We start from the raw sequence: 24,012 nt of genomic DNA, 5'->3' as shown, positions 1-24,012 counted from the left end.
AAGCGGAATGAGTAATAACTCAGTCTTTCCATCAAAAATTAATTCTAGCAACACGATTTTCACTTTAAAATTAATTTCGTCATTTTCCATTACCTATCGCCTTCGGAAATGGAAGTATCCGAGAATATTCCGTATAAGTGCCTCTACAGGTTCCTCAGTTATTAGACAAAAAACATTATGATCAAAATAACGCGATATAAACCAACTGAGATGCCTGTCCAAAAGACGAACTCGGCAATTGAATAATGTGCAGGGCGTAAAACAATGGAAGAATATACGAAGTTGGGTTGGAACCCAACATGCAACTATTTTAACTCCGCGGTGGGCCGGGTTGCATACGCTCGATTTTGCAGGCGAAATCTGAGATCTGCCCACGGCTTTCGCGGTAGGGTGTGAGTGCAACTAGTGTTTTCCTCAAGCTTGACGTCAATTTTAGTCAACTGCTCCTCTTTCACTTTTACCGGAATCACACGCTGAATGTGGGAGTTGAATGTGGCTTGAATGTAGAAGTCATCGGCCTGATGTCTGAATTTTGCGTGTGTCCCGCAAAATTCAGCAACGATTCGCAGCGACCATCGGATTTGTGTGAACTATTCGAATAGATTTAGTACAAAACTGGATGGAAATAACTTGAATTTGCGAAATTTCAACCGTTGAGCGGTGACTGTTGACTTTCATATTCAGCTACCTAATTCAGCGTGTGACTCCGGGATAAGATTGTCCCTGCGCAGATAAGTGATTTTATAATTAAGCCAGAGGTAGTATTCCCTTGTAAAGTGTAGTTCAATTGTAATCACATACCGATTAATGATTGCGTCTCAATGATAGGTAGTCTTTGGCGCCTTATTTAAAATTTCCTGGAATATGTTCCTGGTGTTGATTTGTTCTTTTGTATGTCATCGGCTCGAACAATATTAATATTGAAAATATTGGAGGGCGATGACACAGAAAATTTGGAAATTTTACATGCGTCCATTATTGTGTTCCTCGTCATATTTTTGATTAACCTTACCGTGTGAAAAATAATGATCTGTAGTAATAATTTACATATTAAATTTTTCATTCATATAAATTTATATTCATTCGAGTTTAAATTTGTCCGTTTTATTTCTGTTCCAGGTTAGTTTACAGAATTTAAACTGAGAGTTTTTTGGGTCATTTCTTCTACAAGGTAAATCTAAATACCATTAATTTTCACTGGGCCAATTTGCACGACTTATTATCACCGTAGACACGAGCATGCAAGTTCAAAGATAAAACTCAATCGTAGAGTGCCGAACATCAATTACTGATGTTTCGCCAGTATAATGAGTATTACGTTAAATCATTTTTGTACTTCATTCTTATGCAAAAGTCTACATTTTATCGCAATCAGCCTCAAACTCACCCTATAGCTGCTTTGTCGTTTTCGCATGAGCCGACTCAATACGATAAATATTTGCAGATTTACCTCTCTTTTTCAGTCCAACAAATCACTTTCCCTCGTTAAAGAAGGTCATACGTTAAAAATACACTCATCCGAGCGATCGGAGGCTCTGAAACTCGGCCTCGGCGCACAGTGAATCGAGTCAAAGGAGAATTCGGACATGATTTAAAAACTTTAAACGCTTATAACTCCGTTTATACAAAACTTTGAGGTTCTAAAAGTGGTTCTATTGGTTTCCTCGTGAAATTATCTTCTGAAAGCACCCCTTGAAATGTAAAATGTGACGAAATAAACATCAAAATTTGCAGTTTTAGTCAAAAATTTCATGTCCGACCTCTCTAATTGACTCGATCCTCTGTGCGGCGGGATGAGGAAACAAGAATCGGTGGAAGAATCCGGAATTGACGTCTTTTTAAGCACTTAAACGTCATGTCAACACACCCTACCTCCCCCTCCCACGGCTCCGGAAAAGCGGGGGAGGAACAATTAGAGTCCGATGAGATTTTAATGGTAAACCGATGGGGGTCGGCACGCAGCACGCCCGACGTTGTTCCTTCGACACTCCACGTCAGCTGCGCTTCAAATATCGGATATCAGCCTATAAATATTTACTCGGGCGCCGCCACGGTGAACCGGCTCACGCTAAAACCGCACAAGTCCATTTTTCGGTGAACCTCGGTGTAAGAGCATTCTTACGTGGCCGAGGGCTCATGAAAAAATTGACGTGTTGGGTTTTGATTCGAGCGTCGGCCGAAACCACATCAAAGAGACGCGATCGGGAGGACACAGGCTGGACCCGCACTCCGCTAAGGAAAAACGCCGCGTGAAAATTAGGACGTTGCCAAATTTCCTCCCATTGAACATGAATTTTCAAGGAAGCTTGTTGAATTTTGGTTTCAAATTTTCAGAGGATTTTATCGTTGATTTTCCCCATGGCGCCTGCAGAAAATTTCGAGAAAAAATATCTGTAACTTCCAAAAAATGAGTTTTTATTGGAAAAAATATGGCAACGATTGAATGTCCATGTGGTGTTCTTCTTTAGCATGGCTGTGCGGATCTTCAAAGTGGGCGAAAACCGCTGCGAAAAATCAAAGGTGAGATCTGTGAACGCGTAAACATCAAGATTAATGCGGCGCTAAAAATATACGCAGGTGGTTTTGGTTTGAGTGGGATGCTCCTCGTGAACCTGTTAGGTTAGGCGCTGTCGGGGCCGATTTCGATTACTCTCGTTCCGATTCCTGAACTCGCGGTGGATGATGAGAGTAAAAATTAGATCACCAAATAATGTCAAGTTTCCTCTCAAAAATTTTACATAATTAAAACTCCGCAATGATGGTATGGTGTATATTTTATTAATCAACCCATAAGCGGACCGCGTTTAACAGGAAGGAACCAAGTCAAATCAGCTATTGCCAAATTTCATCGGACAGTTCAATTTTTGAGAGCATGAATGCGGAATCATCTAAGAATGTTAAGGAACTTGCTTCCAACTAAGCAGCAATGGGCTGTTGCATGCAAGAGATACAGCCGCGCGAATAGACTTTTTAAATGTTAAATGACACGAAAATTACGATAGTCACATTAAAAAAGTCTGAAATACACTCCTTACTGCGCAATTTGCGTTGTTAGGAACGCGCTTTTTCAAATTTCCCGCGTCTGGGGGCAGTTTTCTAATCACCGGAAACGAGCAAACGGCGGGCTCGGTGATTTCCGGAAGATGCCGAGTCGTTGTTGTTGTTGTTATTTTTTCCTTCAGTTTGTTTACAAACCCGACGTTATCTCTTATAGTGGTCCATATACGCTTTATGCGCTAACCAAATCGATCAACTTTTAAATATCCAACGCAATCCTCCTACATTTCATTTCACGATATCACGAGCTCCGATTTTTAGGTTATGTTGTCAGTTTTAGTTGACCGGAAATAGCCGCGAGTTGCCGTTAATTGTTTCCGTTAGAAAACTGCCCCCAGACGCGGGAAATTTGAAAAAGCGCGTTCCTAACAACGCAAATTGCGCAGTAAGGATTGTATTTCAGACTTTTTTAATGTGACCATCGTAATTTTCGTGTCATTTAACCTCTGAAAAGTCTATTCGCACGGCTGTATCTCTTGCATGCAACAGGCCCATTTCACTGAAATTTGCACAAAAATCGGCACAACCGTTTCCATGCAAAAAATTAGATTGCCCGATTGAATTTGGCAATAGCTGATGTGACTTGGTTCCTTTCTACTCAACGCGGTCCAAATGGTATTGTTCCTCTAGAGCTATGAACAAACTTTGAAACGTATTGTGGGTTTCGGCATCGCTGACTTTCCGTCATACTTCATTTATTTTTACTGAAATTCTAATGAACATAATTTTTCAACAGATTCGATGACTTTTTTTCTCCGTCTGAAGAATTTTCCATGACAGTTTCAAGCAATGAGGTTGGCTTGTTTCTTTTCGAAGAAAAACGGAGAGTTTGTAACTCGAACTGGAAGCCGTACCTACGGTCTATACATATAGACATATCGTCCGCGTTCCGGGCTCAGAGTCCGAAAGTTCCGAGTACAGCACTCGGAGCAGTCGAAGCTACGGCTCCAACACCCGGAACTTTCGGCCTCTGAGCCCGAAACGGACGGTATGTCTATATAGCCCGTAATTTTTTTTTCAGTTTACCTTTTTTCATTAGAATTCCGCAAAATTTCAATGCAGGTAGGCCTAGCGCATGAAGCAACGCAGCAAAGCGTGAAAAAAAGAGGCTGGATGGAGCATAGCTGGCATTGTTGTTCTTCAGATCCCGTAAAAAAAAAAGGAGGAAGAAAAAAAACCAGGAGAAATAAACGAGAACGATGAAAAAAAATGTAATGTCATAATAATAATCCGCGATTCTGACTCCCGTGCACGCGCCGGCAGTTAAGTACTCATTCATCCAGGTCGTGGCCCCAAACCTTCCCCTTTTTAGGTTCACCCTCTTTAAATGTGTAATTACTACACCTCAATCCTCAGAGACGCTTTTCTTCCCAGTGGCGTGGCGTACTTTGCGATATATCGATGGATCCGGCATTTAAACCCGCGGAAAAAGATCGATAAACAGGGAGTTTGCAACGAACACCTTAATAATCGATTCTTTACCGTGGCCTCAAATGGGGAAATATCGATAGTCGATAATTTACGCCTCGTTACTGCTTCTTCCGACGCGGGCCTCGGTCCTCGATTTGGGTCCTCTCAGCAGACTTTTTTTGTCCATGAAACGAAAGCACAGCTCGAAGTTTGAACACCGTGAAGTATATTTGTGTTTTTGTGTTCGGTTGTGTTGATTTCGGCACAAAGATCCAGGATGTCATGAAAGGGAAGGAACTAATGAAAAGATAGGATTCTATACAGTGAAATACTTTATGAAATTTCATAAGGACGCAAAACTAACGGAAAATATGATGTGCATTTCAGATGCACTCAGAAACACCAAATAATGAGAAAACCCTATGTCCTCCCCCCCCCCCAATCGATCCAATTTTCACATCAGTGGTGAACAGAGCACACGGAGGAAAAAACCTCGTGCGTGGGACCCGAAGTTTAGGTCATATGGATCTCAGAAGTTTTCGGATTGAGCATCTGGGCACTTTAGGTCTAGCTGTCGAGGTTCGGGTCACACATCTGAAACTTCAGTTCTTATATCTGAAGTACTTCAGATGTGAGAACCGAAGTTTTTCGGATGTAAGAACCGAAGTTGTTCGGATGTGAAAACCGAAGTACTTCAGATGTAAGAACTGAAGTTTCAGATGTGTGATCCAAATCTCAGCAGCTGGACCTAAAGTGTTCAGATGCTCAATCCGAAAACTTCAGAGATCCATATGACCTAAACTTCGGGTCCCACGCACGAGTTTTTTTTCTCCGTGCAGCAGCCAGAAATTTTTCATGGGAATTAGGATCTACGGTTAAAAATGTCTCATGAGGTAAAACATTCCCGGAAGTCAAGAAAAGTAAACATTTTTAAAAGAATTTGTTGGATAATAAGGGGGTGGGAGTTCAAACCCCATGAACACCTCCATTTGAGTACGTCTTTAGTAATGATTGTGAGTAAAGTGATGTTTCAATACTATTGGTATTGGGCTAACAATCAACGATTTAAAACTTTTACATTTCAAGAATTTTCGAAGTTATTTTGTCACCTTCTGGCCAAAGTATCACAAGCGCCATGCGACGTTTCGAAATTTCTGCCGCCATCTCATTTTTTTTTACAGAGAAACTTTTCAAAGAGGCTGTCCGAAAATCTCACCGAATTTTCTCTGGGCTGCCGATAAAATTCAGTGAAATATTCAAGCAGGTTCACCCACACATTCTCTGTAAAAAATAAAATGGCGGCGAAAATTTTGAAACGTCGCATGGCGTTCGTGATACTTTGGCCGGAAGGTGACAATTTCACGATTGTAAATTCCATGAAATTTCGCAGCCCTCGTCATAACGAGAACGAATTCCGGCCGTTCGATAAAATTCAGTGAAATTTTCAAACAGATCCAACCAACAATTTTTCTGTAAAAATAAAACGGCGGCGAAAATTTTGAAACGTCGCATGGCGCTCGTGATACTTTGGCCGGAAGGTGACAATTTCACGATTTTAAATTCCATGAAATTTCGCGACTCTGGCCAGAACGAGACCAAATTCCGGCCGTTCGATATAATTCAGTGAAATTTTCCAACAGATCCAACCAACAATTTCTGTGTAAAAAATAAAATGTCGGCGAAAATTCTGAAACGTCGCATGGCGCTTGTGATACTTTGGCCGAAAGGTGACGATTTCACGATTGTAAATTCCATGAAATTTCGCGACCCTGGGCAGGACGAGGAGGGCCGGAATCCGTAAGGAATCCATTGGATATCGGCCGCCTAAGTGCGACGTCATTAATTCCCCTCAAGTGCAAATGCGTCGACCTGTGCTTCCTTTGAGGCCGTGGCCGAAAAAGAGGGGGGGGGGGGGGTGCTCGGGGCTCGTTACCACGATGATTAAAGAGTGGCTCCCGGTCACCGCGCCACCAACTCGTGCGAAAATCCCCCCCAAAATCCCCACCGAAACCGACGGGGTCCGGGCGACGTGGCACGGGACCGGGCGTCCCCGTCCACTGGAGTCTATTCCGGGGGCAAGGTTGCCGGGTCGTCGTGAAAACCAGCATTTTCACACGTGAAATCGACGAAAGTTTGGGATTTTCGAGACGATCCGGCAGCGTGGGTCTCACCTTCGTCGTCGGCGTGGAGGCCCGCCAACTCCGCTCCAGCCGCGACAAACCGCGCATCAATTTCGGCCACCTCCCCCCCCCCCACCCCCCCCCCTCGGGGGGCTGCGGTCGCAGTTATGAATTTATACACCGTCGCCGGGTAATTATAACCGGCGGAGTATTTTTTGACTCATTTGCAGTTGACGCGACGTCCATTTGTCCCGGTCGTCCCTGAGGGTTTCCCGTTGTCACCACAAGCGCGAGGGGTGGAAGGGGGGAGGGGGGGTAGAATGACTGAGAAAAAAAAACGCACGGTTTTACGAACCAATAAGTTGGAGTGGCGGTTTTCAGTTTAGACACGGAGGAAAAAACTTCGTGCGTAGGACCCGAAGTTGAGGTCGTATGGATCTCTGAGGTTTTCGGATCACGTATCTGGAACCTTGAGGTCCAGCTGCCGAAGTTCGGGTCAGACATCTGAAGTGCTTCGATAGACATATACTGAAGGGTTCGGGTCACACACCTGAAGTACTCCGGTACAAACCGAAGTGCATCGATGTCTGACCCGAACTTTGGCAGCTCGACCTCAAGTTTTCGGATGCGTGATCAGAAAACCTTAGAGATCCATATGACCTCAACTTCGGGTCTGACGTTCACGAAAAATCCCTTGAAAGTTATGCGGCAGATATGATTTTTCCCCTCTTATATGGGATAATAATTTCTCTTTGTATAACCATCGTAAGAGGTAAAACCATGAGCAGCTCCCCACAAAAATCTTGGAAGTAATGAATGCCTCCATCAGTTTTTCAAAAACCCAAAAAGGTAAACACGGAATCAAGGGAATCACAATTTCTTCTGAATATTAATCGTTTTAAATGTCGGTTCAGAAGTAAGTGTAAAACGAACGATGTGATAAAAGAGAGATGGTAAGGGAAACAATTGAAAAAAGAAGGGAGACTAAAAACACGTAAATTCATGTATTTAATTCAGGCTATTTCCTATTACCAAGAACACGCTTGAGGAGTTCTAGATGCAATCTCTATATTAAAAGGGAAGGATTTCCCGCTTTGCTGTCTATGGTGTACCTGTACTCACTGTAGGTGAAAGTAGACTGTTTCTAGAGCCTCCATGATTCTCCTTCATTCAAGTGTGATACCACGCCACGACATGAGAGCTAATTAAGTGGTATTCGGAAGTCGGAACATCATTAGCGGTATTGTCGATAGCATTATTTTTAATGTCAGATTATTATTATTTCTTATTATTTCGCCCTATTTATCATTCTTTTTTATTTTCTTCTCACAAAAGAGAATAGTTTATTTGCTTAGGAGGATGTTTCCGATCATTATGTCGCACTCATTGATAATAATAAAATAAAATAAAAAACAATGCAAACATTAAAGAGTAGTAGATTACAAATACATCGACTTACTGTTAATTTTCTAATCTAAATTACTTACCCTCCTCTTTTTTAACACGACTGGTTCATTTTAAAATCATTTGAAATTTAAACGGCAACATAGTGGTCCATTGAACAAGCTACGAAGTAAAGTACTCCTTCGTGTTTTCTCTTCGAAATTTTATAAGAAAAATTATTCATTTACAGGAATAACTTTGGAAGTCAACTCCAGCAAAAAATATGATTATTCATAATTAATTAGTCAGTTAAACGCAACTATGAAAACGACTCATTGTGTATAACTACTGTTCCACTTAATATGTGTGACGTGTTGACAATATGCTTAGGAATTGATTTTCGAACTTCCCGTTGTATTAATTGCTTTCTAAATAAACTTTTGAAGTGAAACGTGTAACACAGTGCTTCAATTAATACACTGGTTAGTGGTTCATTCAAAAATATTCATGAGGATAACCGAAAGTCAAGTGCTCGGAGGATCCTTGTTGCCCTAGAGTTTAACAAAAATTGAAAATTCTTTAAAAAATGCGTTCATGTAGCTAATTTTACTTTTTACATGTACTGTCGTACACACTGTCGTCAGACAGTTTACAACCTTGGTTTAGTTTTGAATTCGCAATTTACGCATAATACAAAATGCACTGGGTGTCTCAGGTCAGGTTTCAGTGTTTATGATTTGTTTGAAAATAGCTTTTCTCTCAATGCCTATCCTGCAATTTGACTGTTTTTCCAAGTTTAAACGAAAATCTATTGCGATCAATCACGCAGGAAAGCAGTTTTATAAGACAAAGTTTTACTGGACTGTTTTGTTCCATTAGTTGGCGGTTTCGAAACGGGCGGCCAGTAAGTCCACAGGGTAAAAAATGACCGGCGCGGCAGGATTCCGGGCAGAATTGTGGAATGAAAAAAACTTTTAGAAAGGCATCCATTCAATTTTTTGGTCTCTCATAGTTAAGCACCCACTAAAGTCAACAAACGTACGCTTAATTTCACTCTCTGAGCCAATTTTGTTAGAAAAACATTAACTATGATAGACCTCGCTTTAAATGGCCCGTAATAATTAATATTTTTTTCTGACAGTCGCGAAACGAATACTGGTTCTTATACAAGAAACAATCTCTTTTTGCTCTTTGGAAAGGATGCGGACAGTATAGAGAGGATGACCTTCACTGTTTGGGAGCACAGCAGTCACTGCATCCGATGGAATCCTGAAGTTTCTTAATTCATAAACATTCTGAAAAACGAGCAAAAAAAGGGTGTTAATCAATAAAAGATGACGCATACTGCAAGATGTAAATGCATCAAGACTGGATTAGCCTTGGTGCTTCCTAAACCAACGGGCCCCCGGCCCCGATTGATTTTTTCTCTCTTCTTTTATGGCCACTAGGTTTGTTTAGTTCTTTATATTAGCGAGTAATTCGACCAGTCTCCATGGGCTCTTGGAGTTTAAAAGACAGATTTAGAAAAGGCTGGAAAAGGCTGGCATTTGGGGTATCATGGGGCTTTTAAGTAAATTTTAGCAATGTTGGCCTCTAATGACTGGTGGGATTTGAGAGCGCGATACTGAAATTTTGCTGGAGAAAAATCGCTTGAGAGGGACTGCCATGGGCAAAAATAGGGAGAGGGTGGGGGCCTAGCTTTACACAGAAATCTACTTGGCCTCTACCAAGAAATGTGAAAAATTTTGCAAAGTAAATATAATGCATGACATATCTAATTTGTTGGAAATTGTATCAAGACAGCCGTCGTAAGACGGAAGAGAAGACTCCTGGGGAGACTCGATTTTTAAATTTTTGGGAGGAGGTCCCCCTCTAAAGCTGGAAGAAGTCACCGGACCTTCCTTTGGAGCGAAAAGGGTCCTCTAGATCCCCCTTGGTGAGGTAAGTACCCCTCTGCCCCCCCCTCCCGAAAAGTCCCTAGTTCCGCCCGTGGATACTGCCCAGCCCAAAATCATAGATCGAGTTGCTGATTCTTGAGAAAAATTTTAGAGTCTGCTAATTATTCTTTAGGCATATTGTTAATTTTCAAACCATGAAAAGGCATGCTTTGAGTGGCATCCATAATTTGGGGGCTATTTCAATATTTTAACTGCCCTTGAATAAAATGACATTAGGAATGAGACATTCGTTTTTCGGGAGACAGGAAATGCCTTCAATTTGGAGAGTATGCAATCCACAAATGTGCGGACCCCTCATGCTCGCCAGCTACCCGGGCCAAAACGTCAACTCTTCTGCCTGTAAATTAAATTTCTTCTTTTGGTTGTTCGTTTTAAGCGCTCAGCCGATAGGCAGCGCTTTTTGATTTCGACTTGCCTCTGAGCACTAGTATACTAGTGCTAATGCGTTTAAATGGCGCACCAGCTCATCGATGTGTAGGCTTTTTGGGGGGGGGGGGGGGGGTCCATTTTTTAAAAAAATAAAGCTGTGAAAACTGTATTTTATGCTTTTAACGTAATGCGCAGGTATTAGAACTTAGACAGTATTAGAACTTTCCCGCTTGTTTTTTGTTCCATTTCTAATATTGCTACATCATGCGAAAATTCCCTGTTTTATATAAATCGTGCATACTATTTCTGTCTCACGAACGACGATCCCTGGAAAATATAAGGTAAGTAGTCAAAAACCTCGTAAATGACAACACTAGAGACCGTTCGAGAAGCGAGGCAGCCAGGACGATGCGCAGGTACCGCGCGGCCGGGCTTTGGGTTTGCGAGACTTCTATTACACCCATGTCCCGTCAGTTTTCTCTTTCTTATCTGAGTCAGTTAGAATTTGTTTTTCTTCAATTTTATAAAGAATCATGTTTTAAGTGCGTCAACTGTTGCAGTATAAAAATCTAAGTAAGATGATGTAAAATTGCTCCAATTCAGATAATTTTACGTCACCTGGCTTGGATTTTTATGCTACGTCGTGGGATGCAGTTAAAAGTCCATTTTCTCTAAAATAAAAATAAAAATAAATAAAAAATAATAAAAAAAAGCACTCCTACTAATACGGGTTGCTCAACGGGAGAAGAATTAGGTATGTCCAAAGGCTTCTCTAGTTTCTTCATTGAAATGCCTCGTCCAAGTCATTAGCGGCAGTGGCGTGGCGTGAATAATCGATTATCGATATCTCGCCATTTGAAGCTATAGTAAAGAATCGATTACTAAGGTGTTCCCTGCGAACGCCCTGACAATCGATCTTTTTCCATAGGCTTAAATGACATTACAATCGATATATCGCAATTCACGCCACGCCACTGATTAGCGGTGTTGCCGTCGACTGCAAAAATGACCGTCGGGCCAGGGATCGTCGTTCGTGAGACAGAGTACATGTTGATGGATAGACGAATAATTTTTCACGTGAAATTTTAAAACGTTGCGGAGGTATTAATAACCTTCCTAACCCTCACACCTTTTGATTTTATTCTTTTTGAACTGAAAGTTGTTTGCGTGCGATTAATGAGAGGCCGATATTAGATAAAGTATAGTTTACCTTTTTGTAGGGACAGTTCGGAAAGGGCACGTGAGCCTTCCAAAAGCCCTCCATGAAAGGCAGTATTTTGAGTGGTATGCATACATCATCCCACTTCCATGTTGAATAATATTCGCAGGAATTAAGGTTTCCCTTATCCCTGCATTTTTCGATCCGGATTTGAAACTGAAATAGAATCCAAAATATTGTTTAGTGAGAGGTAGTGCACAGAATGGATCACTGATGAAAAAAAGCAAAATTTCACATATATAAGTGCACACATACATGTAACAAGTCATTTATCAAATTTTCTCATCAAAATGTCACGCAGAATACATCAATTCACATCCAGGAAATTCGTTTTTTGGAACATCGATTTTTTTTTTAAAAAAAAAGGAGTGAGCCATGGGTATAGAAAAACATAAGATACTTTTCGCTTTCAGCACTCAAAAGTGCGTAGAAATAAAACCTTACTTTCAGATACAAAACAAACTGATAAAATTTAGGACAGGTATTGATGAGCGAATTGTATATTATTTTGCAAGGAAACTTCCAAATCAGAACTCTTCTAACACACTGCTCTCAGAGAGAGTGGCAGTTTTTAAGAGTAATGCATGTGCATCTCTGAGTTTTTTTTGACTGTTAATCCAAAAATAATCTTGATTGTTTCCTGTCATGAACCAGTTTTTAAAAAAAAATCGATTTCTCCCCAGAAAATCCGGTTTCTCCGAGATAACTTCGATTTTTTAAAAAATTCTTACGTGAAAGATGATTAACGGATATCACCCTCGGATTTAACTCTAAAAACATATTATGTTCCGCTAAATGAGATCCTTGTGCGCTTCGCCTCTTTTTGACGGGAGAAGTGTTTTCAATTTCCATAGAATCGCCAAAGCGGCGTCCAAAAACCTTTTCATCTCAATTCGTCATGCATGCATATAGTTCTACTCTAATCTTATTGACTACATTACTAATGAGATAAATTGGTGGGACACTCTCTCGACCTGTAACTAAGTACAGTGATTATTTTTAGAACGAGGGCTCTAGGTTATGGAATAAGTGCGACGAACATTTTTGAGATAGTTCACACTGGTGACTTCAACGCGTCTCTAGGAAAACAAGAGACATCTACTCTCCTTTCGTCTTCTTCCTGATTTCTTTTTCGCTTTACTTAATATTTTACTCATGCACTCTGTCTTTTCCTTTAAAGTAGCGTTCTCGACAGACCTCTCTATGGTAGGATCATAAATCACCCATTAAAATGTGTGTCCTCACAATTCACATCTCAATATTTCAAACAGAAAACTCACAAAACCAGTCTCGACGGTGCAGGCAGACAGGGTTGCATACGTAAAATGAAAAATATGAAAGATTTGAATTTTCCGTGAAATATTTCATGAAATTTCACAAAGCTGTGAAAATAATGAAATATATTCTAAAGGGGCGGATGAATACAGCATGCGCTAAAAATGCTGAAAAACAAACACAAGTTGCCTTTCATTTAATTTTGCGTTTAATATTAAACAATATGTTTCAGTATCTTTCATATTTTCTCGAATTATTATGAAACATTTCACATGAAAATTCAAGATTTTTTTTCATAAAAAATTGCAACCCTGTGAACAGTCAGCAAGAGAGCACTGCTCATAGTGCCGGTAAATGACCATCGGCAATATGGCTTTAAACACTGTAAACATATTAAAAATATTCAGATTAAAATCATGAAGGAGATATTAAAGTATGCGTGGTTAGTTAAATCTTTCTCCTCTCCTGAAAACTAAAGTCCTCTTGAGACAAACCAGGCACCGAAATTGAAGTGTGTGATTCACGATGAAAATTACTCTCTTGCTCTCTCTAAGAATCCTGAATTGGGCAGCATTAACCAGAGTCACTTTAATTATACCAAACTTTGCCTCGTTATCACTCATTTTTATATTTTTACAAGACAACGCTACATTCTGCTTTGAAAGCTTATTGGTATTCTTCATAGGGGATTTAGGGAAAATCAACGAATAGTTTCACGGCGTTAGTAGCTCAGCTATGAATTCATTACTCTATATAAAGCTGCTGTTCCCACTCACTCTGCCCCCCCTAGATAAAAATTGGCCGAAGCGATTTCCTTTAAAATTGGTACACGCTCAGCTATTGTAACGAGGAGTTGATTAAAATTATTCCCGTTCAAATCCGCTGCTTAGGACGCCCGCAAGAGCGAAAAGTTGTTTCTCCATATAGCATTACATTGGAGATACGCGGTTGTTTACGCGCATCGCGCCGAACAGGTTCAATCCTGTTGCGTGACGTCACTGCCTTATAGACGAAATATAAGGTTTTAGGCGGTATTTTTCAACGGATTTTTGTGGAAATTGGTTAGCGGGGGTATTTTTCAACGGGGATCTCGAATTTTTGGTCGGATTTTCAAAATCTCAAAATCCAAGATGGCGGCCGTGGCCTAAAATGCTAAGTCGGCTCCTGTTTGATCGATTTTCGTGAAACTCGGTATCCACAGGTATTTTTCGACGAGAAACTCGAATTTTTGGTCGGATTTTCAAAATTTCCAAATCCAAGATGGCGGCCGTGGCCTAAAATGCTAAGTCGGCTCCTGTTATATCGATTTTCGTGAAACTCGGTATCCAGGGGTATTTTTCGACGAGAAACTCGAATTTTTGGTCAGATTTTCAAAATTTCCAAATCCAAGATGGCGGCAGTGGCCTAAAATGCTAAGTCGGCTCCTGATATATCGATTTTCGTGAAACTCGGTATCTACAGGGTATTTTTCGACGAGAAACTCGAATTTTTGGTTAGATTTTCAAAATTTCCAAATCCAAGATGGCGGCCGTGGCTTAAAATGCTAAGTCGGCTCCTGTTCGATCGATTTTCGTGAAACTCGGTATCCGGGGTATATTTCGACGGGAAACTAGAATGTTTGGTCAGATTTTCAAAATTCAAAAATTCAAGATGGCGGCCGTGGTCTAAAATGCTACATCGCTTCCTGATATCGATCGATTTTTGTGAAACTCGGTATTGGGAGGTGTATTTCGACGGGAAATTAGAATTTTAGGTCCGATTTTCAAAATTCAAAAATCAAAAATGGCGATCGTGGTCTAAGTTGTTATCTTGGCTTCCGATCCATCGATTTTTGTGAAACTCGGTATTAGGAGGTGTATTTCGACGGGAAATTAGAATTTTAGGTCCGATTTTCAAAATTCAAAAATCAAAAATGGCGATCGTGGTCTAAGTTGTTATCTTGGCTTCCGATCCATCGATTTTTGTGAAATTCGGCATTAGGAGGTGTATTTTGACGGAAAACTCGCATTTTTGGTCAGATTTTCAACATTTCCAAATCCAAGATGGCGGCCCCGCACGAAAACGCGGTCCGGACTCCTAGAACATCAATTTCTGTAAAACTTGGTGAAAAAGAAGATTAAGACATAGATGTTGTCTCCTCATCAATGTTAAAAACTGTGCGGGGCGGTGGCGGCTCGCGGAGCGAGTCGCAAGTTCGTCGCGAAGCGTAGAACTGGGGTCCAGGGGCACTCCCCGGCTAGACGTGTCAGCTCGCAAAGCGAGCTAATCACGACTAGTTACTCTATATAAAGCTGCTGTTCCCACTCACTCTGCCCCCCCTAGATAAAAATTGGCCGAAGCGATTTCCTTTAAAATTGGTACACGCTCAGCTATTGTAATGAGGAGTTGATTAAAATTATTCCCACTCAAATCCGCTGCTTAGGACGCCCGCAAGAGCGAAAAGTTGTTTCTCCATATAGTATTACATTGGAGATACGCGGTTGTTTACGCGCATCGCGCCGAACAGGTTCAATCCTGTTGCGTGACGTCACTGCCTTATAGACGAAATATAAGGTTTTAGGCGGTATTTTTCAACGGATTTTTGAGGAAATTGGTAAGCGGGGGTATTTTTCAACGGGGATCTCGAATTTTTGGTCGGATTTTCAAAATCTCAAAATCCAAGATGGCGGCCGTGGCCTAAAATGCTAAGTCGGCTCCTGTTCGATCGATTTTCGTGAAACTCGGCATCCGGGGGTACTTTTCGACGGGAAACTCGAATTTTTGGTCAGATTTTCAAAATTTCAAAATCCAAGATGGCGGCCGTGGCCTAAAATGCTAAGTCGGCTCCTGTTCGATCGATTTTCGTGAAACTCGGTATCCGGGGTACTTTTCGACGGGAAACTCGAATTTTTGGTCAGATTTTCAAAATTTCAAAATCCAAGATGGCGGCCGTGGCCTAAAATGCTAAGTCGGCTCCTGTTCGATCGATTTTCGTGAAACTCGGTATCCGGGGGTACTTTTCGACGGGGATCTCGAATTTTTGGTCGGATTTTCAAAATCTCAAAATCCAAGATGGCGGCCGTGGCCTAAAATGCTAAGTCGGCTCCTGTTCGATCGATTTTCGTGAAATTCGGTATCCGGGGTATATTTCGACGGGAAACTAGAATGTTTGGTCAGATTTTCAAAATTCAAAATCAAGATGGCGGCCGTGGTCTAAAATGCTACATCGCTTCCTGATATCGATCGATTTTTGTGAAACTCGGTATTAGGAGGTGTATTTCGACGGGAAATTAGAATTTTAGGTCCGATTTTCAAAATTCAATAATCAAAAATGGCGATCGTGGTCTAAAATGCTACATCGCTTCCTGATATCGATCGATTTTTGTGAAACTCGGTATTAGGAGGTGTATTTCGACGGGAAATTAGAATTTTAGGTCCGATTTTCAAAATTCAAAAATCAAAAATGGCGATCGTGGTCTAAGTTGTTATCTTGGCTTCCGATCCATCGATTTTTGTGAAATTCGGTATTAGGAGGTGTATTTTGACGGAAAACTCGCATTTTTGGTCAGATTTTCAACATTTCCAAATCCAAGATGGCGGCCCCGCACGAAAACGCGGTCCGGACTCCTAGAACATCAATTTCTGTAAAACTTGGTGAAAAAGAAGATTAAGACATAGATGTTGTCTCCTCATCAATGTTAAAAACTGTGCGGGGCGGTGGCGGCTCGCGGAGCGAGTCGCAAGTTCGTCGCGAAGCGTAGAACTGGGGTCCAGGGGCACTCCCCGGCTAGACGTGTCAGCTCGCAAAGCGAGCTAATCACGACTAGTTTTTGATATATTTTAACCGGGCGAATAATGAAAGCAGAGTTGTAAAAATGACTGACCGAAATAGGATTTTGTAGGTCTCTTTGCACTGTCACTCTTCCGTTTACGATCAAAAACTTGCCGGCACGTGTGACAGTCATAGGACCATAGGTTAGCGCATAATCTCTATCGTCACAATTCGTAACAGAATCCTCGACGACAACCACAGTACTGCGGGCCTGTAATCATGCAATAATAGAACTATATTTTGCAATAAGAAAGGAATTACTACTTTCAGCTCATTTTAGAAACGACATGTGTGTCATTAGATTCCCGCGGAGATTGGTCTTTTTATGGATGAGCTCAGTGCTTGTGCTTTGGAGAGGGGAGGGGGAAGGGATATTTTTGGGTTACACCTCTGAATCAGGCCTGACATATATAAATGTTTCTGCTCACCATAAAATTTCCGGAAACTGTATAATGTATCGATAATTGATGAAAGTACCTGGTTGGTCGCAGTCAAAACGGCTGGAAGAAAAAGGTTAAGATATAAGATAAAGACAGCCGCTGAGAAAAAAAAAGCACTCATGTTGACTTAATGTAACGAACAAATATAGCATAACAGTCGCATCGCTACCTTGCGTGGCTGAATGCATCGAGGGAATGCAAGCGAATAATTGTAACACGCCAAACCATCATTTTTTAAATGAATTCTCACTTCCTGTGCATGATTTGTTTCGAATTAGACCAGCAAAAACTTGATGAATAAATATGCGAGCCGGCGAAACGCGCCCGCCAGTGAATATATTACGCCCAAGTGAGTTTTTAAGGTTTCAAGTACTTTTAATTATCATAGTCTTGTGCAGGTCTCCAAGGCGTACATATGTAATACATAATTAAATATTCCAAAACAATGTAAACTCAATGTAACAGAAATGGCTAAAAGAGATTCTTAGACCCGGGGCCGGATTCACCTATTTGCCGCCCATGGGCCGCCTGCATTTTGCCGCCCCCTCTCATTCGTTTTGAAACTCGATAAAAACCATCAAATGAACGTGTCAGCGGGAGAGGGGTGCATAAGACGCATTTACTCGTGTTGAACACATTTTTTGGGAAAGCCCTGCCAACACTCCCAGCAAAAGTTCACCGAACTTTGCGCGAAAGTTAAGTTCCGTGAACCTAGCTCTGTGTGGACAAGGCCTTCCATTCATAAGAAACGAACAAAAAAATTATGAAAGAACAAACATAAATGTGGATCAATGATTTTAACTTCCGCCGCCGCGCAGATCGCACCGTGTTTGGCGCAATGCATGAAGTATTCCGACAGTCTTGTAGGCGCTATGCGTTTCACGCCGACCGCTGCTGTACGCACTGTGTTTGATGCAATGCGTGAAGTATTCGTGCAGTTTTGTAGGCGCTTATATGTGTTACATGGCGATCGCCGCGCCGAGAGCTTCTCCTTTTCATCTCAAGTCCTCGTTATCATTTCCCTCTAAGTCGCGCCGTTCTAGGCCAAATCGCGTGTTTGGTCTCTCTCTTAACTCGACTTATTGAAGCTGCTGTCTCTTGTATCACCAAGAGACGACAAAATTAGAAATTACTATACTCTCAGGGAATGAGAGATTTTATCGCCTTTTCTCGTTTGTCATTTTGTTTTTATAAATCCGATTTTTTTATACCTACATTCAAAAAAATGCAAATTTTTGCCTCCCCTTAGATTTGCCGCCATGGGCCGCGGCCCATGTGGCCAGCCCCTTATCCGGCCCTGCTTAGACCAGCCCTTAGTGCCATCAATCTGAGAGAGAGACTGGGTGTCCAGCAAAACTTTCAGCCCCTTTTCTGACTTTTCAAGTTTTCCCGTATCACAAAACACTCACACTGAAAAAAAAGTTCCGGCCAAGGAAGCCGTACTTACGAGCTGTATAGACATACCGTCCGCGTTCCGGGCTCAGTGTAGCACTCGGAGCAATCAAAGTTACGGCTCTAGCACCCGGAATTTTCGGCCTCTAAGCCTGGAAGTAAGTAAGTATGTCTATAAAACCCGGAGCTTTTTTTTCAGTGCAACCATAAGGAATTCTTCTGACAGTTTCTGAAATCAATCTGGTGTGATTTTAAATCGTCTTATCCGTTTATATTAAGTTTTCTAGAGCCTGTTCGAGAATGACCACCTAAGATGAAAAATATTCAAGTAGTATTTAGCGTGTTTCTCAAGCAAAATTACCCACAAATAAGCTTTTTTTTGCAACGTATATGCGTACAAGCCCCCTTTCGATCGAGTATTTGAATTTATATCCTAACCTCGAGAGTGCTTTACCTACCTTCGCCCTTTGTTTCTTAAAAGCGGGAGTCTTTGAGAGAGGAACCCAAAGCGGGCAAACCGCCTCGGGAGTAAAAATCAAAATCAGCGGTGTGGGGAATCGTGAGTAAGCGACCTGTAACCGCCCTCAGGGATCTGCGTCTCTCCAAACAACGATGCCACATTTATTCGGGATTTTAACGAAATCTCCTTTCAATTATTCTGCATCCGAAGGTGAAATTGCATCTTCACTTGCTCCTCGGGAGCTGTTCGAAAAATATACAAACCTTTACAATTTGCCAAGAAAATTTACGTCTTTTCGGCTGATTTGTATTGAACACGGAAAAAAATGATATGGCTGATTTAACAATTTTGTAGTTTAAAAAAGTGTCCAGCATGTTTCAATGTAGATTTTACAATAAAAAAATGTTAATTTAACTACCCCCGTAGTAAAAGTAGCTTTTCACTACTGTAAAATGTCCATTTGAAACAAGTCGGACATATTTTTTTTAACAATTTAATAGTTAAATTAGCAATCCATTTTTCCGTATTAAATGGAAATCAGCCGGAAAACCGCGAAGTATCTTGGCTAATAGTAAATCTGCTGGTCGTACAATTGTTTTATATCACGAAGAAAATGTTTCGTCTCAAACTTCCGACTTGAATAAACAACAGGAGCTTCGTTTGTTCATTTCTCACGATGAAAGTTTTTGCGAAAAAAATCATCGCAACATTTGAATTTCTAATAAATTGGTTCCCCTCTCCCTGAATTCAGAAGGAGCCCCAGTTAATTCAGAGAAAGGAACCAAGTAGTTACATTATTAGCTTCTTGCCCGGTTTTCTATTGGTGAAATAAATTCAGCGTTGATTTGCAACAAGCATTAATGAGTACACAGTACACCTTTCTTGCTGGAAAAAGTCGACTTACTGCTGTTTTTTAGAAATAATTTCGACATCTACGCACTTACTGCTCTCCAAGAACCCCTGTATTGTACTATTGGGGTGTATTTTACTGTTGTTTATGTAAATTAGACTGGTAGAAATATGAAGAAACTCGATTTCAGAAGTATTGTCCAAAAGCTGTTAAAAATGATGCTATTCTGTTCCCATATTTTGAAGATAGAGTTGAGTAACTTGTAGTTCCATCAACTTGACCGTATTTCAGTTGATTCGACCCAAACTGACTCAAATACTCTTTAAAATAACTGCAATGAACCTGAATAACGTTGATTGCCTCTAAATTGGATACTCAATTTTGACTCCACTCATCTTCCATTTGGACATATTTCTGTCAAACGGAACTATGTGCATCAAGACATGAGCCCAAGATCCATAGGAACGTATATGCATAACAGGGCTCACGTCATAATGCACATAGTTCCGTTTGACAGAGATACTTCCATTTGAGAAGAGGATGTCATTGTATTGAACATCGTACTGCTCCGTTCGGTAACGAAGCAGACAAGCTATGGTCGTCTACAGACAAAATAGAAGAATACTATGGATCAGTTGTCTTTGGTAATCGAAGAAAAATGGAGAAAACCCGGCACCTTTGAAATCATGCGCAGTATCAGGAGAACATCAGCCGCAAAATTCTTCTCTTCTTTTGCTTCTAATATCCCTCCAGGATCAAGCACATACCGAGCTTTTGAAATTCATCCTTTTTGACAACTGTGTTCGAGAATGGAGCCTCTTTCCAAAGCGCAAAGTTTGTATCTGTCGAGGACAGCATGCCCTTCGGATTATTTTCTTCTATCCCTCGCTTTCTCCGATTTTTCCCACCCTCTCAACCCATCCTTCGTGTAAAAGGAGGATGATCGAACCGAGTCTCCTATACTGCCGTGCTAAGGAAGAACGCCGTATAAACATTCTAGAGTTGCCAAATTTCCTTCATTAAAATGTGTATTTTTGAGGAAAGTTATGTATATTTTTCCATGAAATTTTCAGGAGCTGTAGGTGTAATTGTGAACGATATTATCTGAAAAATTGGAAGAGAGGTATTCATAAGTTTATCAGGAAATTCGTGTTTTATCAATCGAAATTTGGCAACGCCTTAAGGTGCATACGGCGTTTTTCCCTAGCACAGCAGTATATCTACCTCGTCTCTTTGAATCCATCTCCCGGCGTTCATGTATTTCTTCGATTTTCCATGCTTTTTAGGATTTTGAGCTTGTCTGGTATTTGCTCCTCAAAAACATAAATAAAAAATCAATAACGAGTAAACTCTTAACACGCGATCATTAGAAGCAGATCCAGCATTTTGGCAGCACCGAATATCCTCCATTTAAACCAATACTAAATAATCGATTATTGTCGGAACACGTGGCTCCCTTAAGAATCGATACATTTTTACAGGTTTAAATGGAGAAAATACGGTGTCGCCAAATTGCTGGATCCGCCAATGGCGATCATTTCTAGATAGTGCATAAAACATTATCAAATGATGGACATTTCAGTCACCTTTGTTAAAATTGGACGTATTTCTATCAAACGGAACTATGTGCATTAAGACATGAGCCCTGAAACCCACACTGAAAAAAATAATATGCTGTTTTAGCATCTAGGATGTCAAAAATGTGTCTGGTGATCCCAACATGCTGCCTTTACTGCTCCCGCAGTTGAATTTGCATTCACAGGATGCAAAATTAACTGCGGGGGCAGTAAAGGCAGCATCTCGGGATCACCAGACACATTTTTGACATCCTAGATGCTAAAACAGCATATTATTTTTTTCGGTGCATAAGAATATATGCATAACAGGGCTCACGTCATTATGCACATAGTTCCGTTTGATAGAAATACGTCCAATTATCGGAGCGAGATTCGGAGTGCATGCGTGCTACTCCAGCGAGCCCATGTTGGGACCCAAAGATCTCAAATATTTCTATTACTTTTAAAAACACAATTTAACCCTCTTCCTGAACGCTCTTCAACGCAAATCGTTTATTTTAAAGTTTTTCAACGCCAGGCTGCCCCCATGCGGAAGGGATCTCCCGGTGGTTTTACCCCCTAAGCAGTGCCACGAAGCGTCTCTCCTTTTTCAGCCTCACTCTCCCCGCGGAAAATGACTACGCTTTGTTTGAGCAGTCTTGCCAATTGTGAGGAAAAATTCTCAGGACGCTCATCAAGTTGTGGAAATACCCGGCGAAAGCTTAGCGATTCCAGAAAATGTGCAACAGAAGTTTACCGTCGATTGAAAGAGCCTTAATTTGAATCTTTTTAACCCCACACCCAACTTTCAAGCTCACCGCGTGTAGCAATCTCCTCTCAACCGCCTGTGCAGGGATGACAAATTACTCGGAAATCCCCTTAATTGCATTTTTTTAATAAGGGGACAGATACAATTTTCTTGCACGACCCGCCATCAATGTCATTCCATGGTTGATGAGTTGCATAACCTGAACGGCGTTTTCTGCATGGCTTTAATAAGAAAAAATGGAGATTATTCAACCTTGCCAGGCAGTATGATGTGCCTTGAATCGACCCCTTTCAAAAAGAACATACCTTCAAACTGTATTATATTAATTCATTCCAACCTCCTCCCTCCCCTGAACCGACGCCCCCGCAGTTGCTTTAGAAACTTTAATCATTTCGATTCCTAGTGCTTACGCCCTCGCCTGTATTTATTTTATAAAGAATATCTTTTTTACCCAAACCGTCTGGAATCCTCAAGCCGCGTTTTTTATCCTTTTCCTCCAGGCGTCAAAGCGCCCCTCTTAAAATAAGTTCGAATTTTAAAGGTTTTCCCGCACTTTCATTTCGTTAAAAGCGAGGACTGTAATCTCGAACTTCCGTGTGAAGACTGGAAACAATTTTCTTACGTGGAGGTTCAATCAACACTATCTGTGTTGGTGAAAAAGTTTTTAATGCATCGAATTTTGCCGGGGTTATTTTCCGTTGCATTCATCTTTCCTCTAAGAGCAAAGCCTATAGAAAGTGCTTTCAAAAAAATAAAAAAATATCTGCGGTTACGCACTTCTTTTTCAAGGCTGCGCTTTGATACAATCGTTTTCCGCAATATCAGGATTGTAAAATAGCGTTCGTTGTCGATAAGCTGAAATTTGGGCTTTCGGTGTTTTCGAAGGGTTCAGAATCGGTCGATTTCTTGCTTTGACACAAAGTCAAAAAGAGTTTTTCTTTGATTTTTCGTTTTGTCGATAAAATTTCAAAATCTTGACGGAAAACCCTAATTTTTGATGCAGCCCCCTTAAACATCCCACATGAGTTCTGATAAGCTCGGAGACCATGAGCTTCGAGTATCTTGGTGTCAGTTACCCACGATACCAACTTTTACCAGAGAATATACGTCATTCTAACATTTTTGGGCATCTTGCTTTTACATTTGAATCTGAAGATTTGCAGCGACATTTTTCTGGTGTTTTTCGTGCAGGTAGGTTATTTGCCCTTTTGAGCTCTAAGAGTTCCACGCCGGAAAAAAAAACTCTAGTCGTGGAAGCCGCATGCACTTATGGGCTATATAGACATACTGTCCGCGTTCCAAACACAGAGGCCAAAATTTCCGGGCGTAGCTCCCGGAGCAGTGAAAACTATGGCTCCGGCACCCAGAACTTTCGGCTACGCTGCCGTGCTAAGGAAAAACGCCGTATGAACCCTCAGGCGTTGCCAAATTTCCACTTATAAAACACGACTTTCCTGGTAAACTAATAAATATGTTTCTCCCAATTTTTAAAATAATTTTGTTCGCAATTTTGCCTAAAGCTCCTGAAAATTACAAGGAAAAATGTTCATTACTTTGCTCAAAAATAAGCATTTTATCGAAGGAAATGTGGCAACTCTCGAATGATCATACGGCGTTCTTCCTTAGCACGGCAGTACAGCACCCAGAACTTTCGGCCCCTGAGCCTGGAACGGACGGTATACAGCTCGCAACTTTCCTTTTTCAGTGCATGTTTAGACTCGTGCATTACTGTCCAGTGTCTAGGTACTCGAGGTACAGCCACCCATGTTCCTCGGATAGAACGCACCTCTCCGCGCAACACCTGGTGGCGCTAATCAGGTTTTAAATTTCCTTTCTGCGCGTCGCGGCGCGCCTCGCTGTCGCGGAATTCGGAACGGACGGCGTCGCGATTTTCCGCGAGTGGAGTTTTCCGCATGGCGTGGCGCGTGGCTGGCGCGGTCCGC

General features: G+C 41.3%; 2 protein-coding genes across 2 annotated transcripts in view; one reads left to right on the top strand and one right to left on the bottom strand.

The window, feature by feature from the left end:
* Nucleotides 1-24,012, top strand: part of LOC109031330 (netrin-3) — a 211,117-nt gene that overhangs the window by 155,651 nt on the left and 31,454 nt on the right. The gene's annotated exons all lie outside the window — the stretch shown is intronic.
* Nucleotides 7,429-17,486, bottom strand: LOC109031331 (uncharacterized). Its single transcript, XM_019042786.2, has 4 exons — nucleotides 17,080-17,486; nucleotides 16,655-16,813; nucleotides 11,508-11,672; nucleotides 7,429-9,265 (listed from the first exon to the last, which is right to left on the bottom strand). Exons 1-4 carry the CDS (start codon nucleotides 17,161-17,163, stop codon nucleotides 9,092-9,094), a joined length of 582 nt encoding a protein of 193 aa, XP_018898331.2. The 5' UTR covers nucleotides 17,164-17,486; the 3' UTR covers nucleotides 7,429-9,091.

This window comes from Bemisia tabaci, chromosome 4 (genome assembly GCF_918797505.1).
Source record: "Bemisia tabaci chromosome 4, PGI_BMITA_v3".
Classification (NCBI taxonomy): Eukaryota; Metazoa; Arthropoda; class Insecta; order Hemiptera; family Aleyrodidae; genus Bemisia; species Bemisia tabaci.
Note: the sequence above shows the minus strand (reverse complement) of the source record. Positions and strands in the feature narration are given on the sequence as shown.

Excerpts from the sequence above, each read along its gene's own strand:
- LOC109031331 (XM_019042786.2), bottom strand. The coding sequence starts at position 17,163 with ATGAGTGCTTTTTTTTTCTCAGCGGCTGTCTTTATCTTATATCTTAAC. Across the intron at positions 16,814-17,079 it reads TTTTGACTGCGACCAACCAG|GCCCGCAGTACTGTGGTTGT; the intron begins GTACTTTCATCA and ends GCATGATTACAG. Across the intron at positions 9,266-11,507 it reads CGAACTGTCCCTACAAAAAG|AATGTTTATGAATTAAGAAA; the intron begins GTAAACTATACT and ends CTCGTTTTTCAG.